At 33.6% G+C, this 7532-nt stretch overlaps 1 protein-coding gene across 1 annotated transcript; it reads right to left on the minus strand.

Annotated features, from left to right (window-relative positions):
• Nucleotides 1-2038: 2038 nt before the first annotated feature.
• Nucleotides 2039-7000, minus strand: LOC126719035 (nuclear transport factor 2). The gene is made up of 9 exons (XM_050421570.1): nt 6831-7000; nt 5395-5582; nt 4468-4765; nt 4145-4338; nt 3917-4061; nt 3670-3791; nt 3514-3579; nt 2766-2817; nt 2039-2553 (listed from the first exon to the last, which is right to left on the minus strand). The coding sequence occupies exons 2-9, from the start codon at nt 5578-5580 to the stop codon at nt 2303-2305; spliced, it is 1314 nt and encodes a 437-aa protein (XP_050277527.1). The 5' UTR covers nt 5581-5582; nt 6831-7000; the 3' UTR covers nt 2039-2302.
• Between the last annotated feature and the right edge of the window lie 532 nt (nt 7001-7532).

Raw genomic sequence — 7532 nt, forward strand, 5'->3', positions numbered from 1 at the left:
TTAATCCCAAATTGACAATTCTTTTTTTTTTTTTATTACTATTATTTTGGGTCTTTCCCTACATTTTTTTCATTCTCTCAACTTTGAGGTGCTCTCAAAATTATAATAAATTTTAGTCAAAATTGCTTGTTCATTAAGTTGGGGGAGAAATTTTCAACTTAAGACAGTTTGCCAAGCACAAGCATAAGGTAAAACGAGGTAATTCTATCAATCTGGCATGATAATTGACATCCTAAAACTAAAAAGCCATTAATATCTGACATTTGGACCAAGACTTGTGTATGATGCAGCTAGCTGATTTCTACTAAAATCTCCAATTTTCTGCATGATGATGTACCAATTTGTTGCCCCACTGTGAACCAGGCTAACAAAGCTATAGTGAGGAAATGTTGGTATTTTTTTTTTTTTTTTTTAACATTGTGCAAGAGTATTCAGGTTATTTGCTTAGCACAACTCTCCATATGCCAAATGGAGAGCTCTCCTTACTCTTTAACAAATGTATGATTAGAAAGCAAACCAAGACTGGACTGCTGACTTGGATTAGGCAGCTGTTAGCTCTAAAACAAAGGATTGAGACCTATGATTTTCTAAACTAGCTTAGGCAGCAATCATATATCACAATCATATATCATATCTAGTGGGAAAGGACTGCTAGAATAAACAATGAAATAATTAGAACTAAAGAATGAATACTTCCAAGCCATGATGAATAAATTTGTCTGTTTTGCATTCAAGTCCTAATGAATGATGTGAGGTGTAGACATGGTTGCAAGAAGTTTAAGCTTACTTCCGTCTAAAACAAGACAACACGATGTATTTGGCACCGCCCATTTTATATAAATTATGTGTGTTTTTGGGTTAGGATTAAAAATTAAAATTATTTTACTGTTCAGTTTATTTTTATTACTATTCATAAGCCTCATTGTACTTTTTGGCACTATTTATAACTTATGAGCTCTATTATACTATTTCAACTAACTTTTATTTTTATTTACAGTACTTTCAACAATAATTTTTCAGTTAAAATAAGCGATATTCAAACACACCTATATAGAAGTTAGAGAGTTTGATTGAGTGATTTGTGACCATTTGTAGAAGCCTAAGATGGCTAGCGTTGTGGTCAGACACAATCCAAAAGGATTGCTGATTCTGTGGTTCATGAACAAAAAAAATACAACATTATACATAATAAAAGAAAGTATTTAGTCAAACAGTGGATGAAGTATGAAATTGGTCAGTAACATGCTTGAGCTCTAGCTTTAAACATGCAAGAGTAGGTTGTAAAGGGTTTGGTTTATACACTGGAGGAGACACAGACCGAGACTTGACCATTGCAGGGGTGGCTTGTAGGGGATTGGGTTAGTGCACCGGAGGAGACAGTGGCATGATACGTCCTACAATGGCCATGTGTCGTTTCGTTGATTGCACGAAATCCACAAGAGCACTGGATGAAGGCTTTACTCAGCTTGTAAAACTCAGAACATGTTGAGTTTCAGAAAGAGAGAAAAATAAATAAGAATAACCTAGTGGAAGCATAAACATCTAGTAATCAACCACAATATACAACACCACAGTAACTAAAACAATCAACCAATCCTTGTAAAAATTCAGAATCAGGGTAGAGGGACAGCTAAACAAAAGTCATCTTCATGAGACTTTTGATACTTTTCAGTTTAAAAAAAAGTCATCTTACCCTGCCAGATATACTGACTTCAAAATATCCACTGATCATGATTGCTTAAAGGATACTATGATAAATTGTATTGAGACATCACCAATGGTTAAAAGGGTTGAATCTACTTATACAAGTTCAAAATATACACTGATCATGATCACTTAAGGGATACTATGATAAATTGTACTGAGACATCATCAATGGTTAAAAAGGTTAATCTATTTATAGTACCACTTTTTTGAGCTTTAGCTGATGCTTGTAAATCATCTTGTAAACTTCTTTCATTATAGAAAGCTGTGTAGAGAAAGTGTGTAATTAGCTAGTGCACAGAATTTTGTGCAATAAGCAATTGATCAAAACAAGGAGACAAGCACACAATTATATTAAGCACATCACTAATTAACCTTTCAAAAAAATTATTCCATAAATAACGTAGTTACAATTTTTCCAATTTAACTGAGAAACTAAAATAAAAAATAAAACTACCAAAAAGTTAAAAACTCTTGAGCCAGAAAAGGAAAAAAAAAAAAACCCCCTATAATGCCGCTGTTTGACTAAAATTCCTATGTAATCAAAAGACAAAGGTACTATTCTCAACAAAACTGGAGCAAAAGGAGCAGTCACAACCTAGCTCATGCTGCCTTGACTGGCTTGGCGGGTGGCTTTCCCTCCACCATTTTGGTAGACCCTATGGCCAGTTTCTTCATTCCGTCCAGCATTACCACGAGTTCGATTTGAGAAATCACCTCGCCTCTCAAAGTCATTTCTCCCATAGCCACGGCCTCCGCTAAAATTTCCACCACTGAAGTTTCCACGGCCCCTAAAGTTATCGTTTCGATAACCAGCCCGTCCTGAAAACCTCCCTCTGTCATTGTTAGCTGCAAGAAACACCAGACCATCAATTCCAACCATATGAAAAAACATGAACAAGCCTTGTTGGATGATTTTCTTTTGTGAGGGGGGTGGGGGGAGAGTAGATTTTTATCCAATTTGGCTGGGATATTTGATAAATTTTATGGAAAGCACGCCACAAACCAAATTTAGAACTGTTTAAATAATAATGATGAATGACAGGAAATTTTCAACTTGCCTCGCCTTTCCTCAATGCGAACTTCACGATCCAACATTTCAATTGGAGACTTCTGAAATAGTAACATGTGGAATGTTAGATGTAGAACAATACAAGAAATTCCCAAAAAAAAAAAAGATGTAGATAACTTGAGGCTCACACAAAAACTCAAGGGCATTGCACAAATTTTATACGCATACAGAAACTATAAGAACTACAGCTTCAGTAAGAATTTGTTAATAAATGAAAGACCAACTTACACACGCACAAAAAGGCCACAGCTCAAAGAAAAAAACATCAGCATGCATCTGAAGTAGAAAATTGGATGAAAAGAAATGTCTAAAGGCCTCAACAAAATTATAGCCTTTATGAACCAAACAAGTAGAAAGATCATGAAAGTTGAACGGAAATGAAAAAGAAAGCACAAAGGTAGCCATGGCCCATCCAGTAGGCACTCGAAGACTCCAAACTCATCACATAAAATAACTGAATCCATGAGACAAAAACGCATGAGTTACTTCACAACATTAAGTTAACAAGCGTACCATACATATCCACAAAGTACAAAAAGTTAATCATGACAGCCATACAGAAAACAGAGGATGAAGTTTTGTGTGTCCTTGCTTGGTGAAAAATGTGAGAATGAAGCTTTAGAGCATACAATGTTAGTTTAGACAAGTAAGTTATTGTTGATTAAAAGGTTAATCCCCAATATACAAGATAACAACAAATTAGGTGGCAAAAGAATATAAAACAGAAAAGTCAATACCTCAATAGCACTTTGCATCGAACTGGCAGATTCAAATTCCACAAAACCAAAACATGTCCCCTGTTGCTGGATAGAAGATAGCAAATACACAACATGTGAACATCATTATAAATAAGAAATCTAAATGGAGTTAACCAAGTTAAATATGAAACATACCTTGCTACTTCTAACTTGAATACCATTATGCTTAATAGGCCCAAAATTCTTGAAAACCGCTTCAAGTTGTTCAACAGTTGCATTCATAGGCAGATTTGGTACAAATATGGCATGAGTCTTAGCTGGACATGTACAATCATAGATATTAGAAGAAACAAGCTGGGTATGAAAAGGGAAGTTTGTATAACATCTTAAATTGAACACCATTCAAGGTATCAATAAATAAGATCACGAGAAAAATAAACACCTGCATGATCATCAATCTTTTCCCTGGTACTGTTGCTACTAGGAGCTGTAGCTTCAGTTGCTGCAGATGCACGGGATGGTTCAGCAGGTTTAACAGGTGGAACCCTCGATTGGAATGGAGCACTGTTGTCCTTCAATAATTGCACCTGGAACAAGCACAACAAAAGGCAATAAAGTATGTTTGGTGATAACAATAGCTAGAAAACTACACAAGTATAGATTTACTTACCACTGATGCAAAGGTTTTCTTCGGAACATCCTCAGACTTCTTTGAAAGATCCTCAGACTTCTTAGGAAGATCCTCAGCTTTCTTTGGAAGATCCTCAGCTTTCTTTGGAAGATCCTCAGCAACCCTTTTTTCACTAATGGGCATCTTCCCATTGGCCAATGAGGTTGTTTGATTTGACACAGAAACAGTAGGTTCTGTAATCAAAGAAAATAATAAATCTTTTATAAATTCAAAAATAAGACACCCTTGCCCAAACAAAAAGAGGCAACCAGAGAGAATGAGACCAAAAAAAGAGAGCAAACAAATGAAAACATGACACATACTAGGATCAGTTATCAAAGGAGCTTTTGGAGCACTTTCTTCAATATGATTATTTTCCACAGTATCAACCTCCACAGATTCAGATATGAACCTAAAAACATCGTTCAAGACGAAGTAGCCATTCTCTTGAGGGGCTAGAAAGAAAACTTGACTGAATTTCCTTCCAGTATCTTCCTTTCCAGTTAAAATACCAGTAACTAGAACAATCACCCCATTGTTAAATGAAAGCTCAGAATCAGCAGTCAATATTTCAACCTGATAGTTCAGGTGATCCAAGGAGAGTATCTTGTCCTTAATGGCCTATTTCAAAAGAAAGAAAGACAATTTACTCATCAACATGTGTAAATATATAATTTACAGGGGAAAAAAAAAATCAAAGCCCTTTGAAGATAAAAGCTTAGACAAAAATAATACAGGAATGTGGCCGTTATTTTATTTTTTGTATTATCTAATTTGGACAAATGAAACAATGAAACTAAAACACACAAACATATGTGCGTGCTTCACCACTTTTCCTGAGAATCCAAGATTCAACTTTTTCTCAAAATCCATACAGCCCAAAACATATAAAGAATCTAAATATCACCTTTCATGGAAATCCAAACTACATTCCATAACCCCTCTCTCAGCAACAAAACTCACAATAAGGCTAAAGCATAAAGCATTCAACATTTTTCAATCCACAAACACAAATCGATGGAAAATATGAACTGCAACAAACATTCAACAATGAAATTAAATAGCTTAAGCATTCACAAGTAATATGTAAATGTGTATGGTTGTGTATGTGCATTTGTGGGAATTATGTAATTCTAATATGCCCTGCATGGAAATATTGATTCTTTTGCATGTGGAAGAAAATGTGTAATCTAGACAAGAACATCAGTGAGAAATTTAGCAATTTAAGCTTTCCTTTTTACAAAACTTACCTCCAAGGTAGTAATCGAGCTCATCACACCATCAGCCCCAAGTCGGTTGAGCACACTAGAACTGTTATAAAACTTGTGAACCTCCTCTGGATTTGTATGCAGAATACTATAATACTGAGACACAAAGGCATTGCCAACAACCTGCGCACTTGCGGTGTCGGAAGCATCTTCACTTTGATTTGCCATATCTGCATCAGCACAATGACAACAAACAATCATAAACTAATCTACTGAAAAGAAATTATTTTCTGCACCAACACAAGGACAACAAACAACCATAAACTAATCTACCAAAAAGAAATCTTTTCTGCACCAACAGAATAGCAATAAAAAGTTATGAACTAATATACTGAAAATATATTACAACATATAGGACAATATGCACCCAAAAAAAGGCTAATTGCATAGTGAAACGCAAATCTTCAACATTGAGATAATAATATGTATGACATTGAAGACTGAAAAATAGCATAATTTGTAGGCAAATATTAGTAAAGTAACTTTAATATGTGGATGTCCATCCACACGGCAGATTAAAAAAATCAAGGATCAGGTTCTTAAACCTACTTTAACCATCTGTATCAAAAAACAATGAAGACAATATTAAATATATAATTTTGATTTGCCACAAGTATAGTTCAATGACATTAGGCAAATATTACTAAAGAAATTTCAATACATGGCAGATTAAAACAAAACAAAAAAAAATAAGAAAAACCAAGGATCAAATTCTTAAACCTACTTTGACAATCTGTATGAAAATACAATCAACATAACATGAAACATTTAAATTTTGATTTGCAAATAGCCTTGTAGCTTGATGGCCTTAACTAACATAAATAGGTTCACACACACACACAGAGTAACAAGGGTTTATAACATATGAATCATCCAATGGTGAAAGTTCTTCAGAAAATATTGTATTTATTAAAATTATTATATTAAAAAAAAATTTCTTCTCATTTTATTATTATAGTTCTTCAGAAAAAAAACTATCAAAATTAAATATAGAAATTCTTCAGCTTTCAAGGTTATAGCTCTTCACAAAACAGTCAAAATTAAATTTTGAAAACAAAATTCTTTCTTTTCCTTTTAAATATAATGGGTTTATTGGGAAATTCCAATACATGAAATAATACAAACAAAACAACATTAAAAATTCTCTACACTCAAAACTAAATCTCTCTGTTATTTCCAACAACAATAACAAAAATTCCATGTGTTTAACAATGCAAAGTTACAACCTTTACAAAAACAAATTTAAACAAAGACATTAGCTTTTGAATACAAAAGTTAAACCCCAGATCCACACAAAAAACACCACCAACAACAACAACAAAAAGGCATTGAAACTAGCAAACCAACCTCGAAGCTAAAACCATAATCAAAGAATTTTTATATTCAAGAACAAAAGCGTGAATGAAAGAGAATGGTACCTCGGCGAAGAGATCAGAACACCAAGAAAAAAAGGAAAGAGAGAGAGAGAGAGATTGAAAGACCGTGCGGCTCTGAAAACGGTGTTTAGAATTGTGACAGCCTAGTGTGTATATATATAGGGAGACAGCGTCCCAGAGAGACAAGGATTTCTTTTCCTATTTGGTTTGGGTTTATTTTATTTTTTGTTTTAATTTTTGTTTTTTAATGTTAAATTGGATTTCTTAGGCCACAAGCCACCACTATAGCAAACGCAGCCGTGTGTAGTGCCTCAACCGCTAGGCCGCTTAAAATAGAATATATTATATCTATTTCTCAATATTAAAAAAACAATTATTACTAAAAAGAAAATTTTCAATGAATAAAAATTATTTTTTAAAATGTTATATACGTTTTGAATGGCCATTTTATTAATACGTTTTACAATGTATGTCGTATTTTAAGCATTTTGAGCATTTTGGTAAGTGACTAAGTGTGTTTGAACACACTTTTGAGCATTTTAAATAATATTACACACATTTTTTCACCTACACATATATCAAAAACACTCAAACAACATTACTCAAACTTCTCTGCCAAACACCCCCTAAAAATTTTTGATCTTCCAAATATTTTACTCTTCTTTTCTCTCTCAATCAAAATATAAATTAGAATTAATAGTTTCCTGGACAAATTTATTACTAAAATCCATTGTTTAATACATG

This window comes from Quercus robur, chromosome 3, assembly GCF_932294415.1.
Source record: "Quercus robur chromosome 3, dhQueRobu3.1, whole genome shotgun sequence".
NCBI classification, from domain to species: Eukaryota; Viridiplantae; Streptophyta; class Magnoliopsida; order Fagales; family Fagaceae; genus Quercus; species Quercus robur.

Bases quoted from the DNA above. Each gene is read 5' to 3' on its own strand.
- LOC126719035 (XM_050421570.1), bottom strand. From the start codon at position 5,580: ATGGCAAATCAAAGTGAAGATGCTTCCGACACCGCAAGTGCGCAGGTT. The intron at 4,062-4,144 runs GTAAGTAAATCT...TGCTTGTTCCAG, and splicing joins AGAAAACCTTTGCATCAGTG to GTGCAATTATTGAAGGACAA. The intron at 2,554-2,765 runs GCAAGTTGAAAA...TGTTTCTTGCAG, and splicing joins TCGCATTGAGGAAAGGCGAG to CTAACAATGACAGAGGGAGG.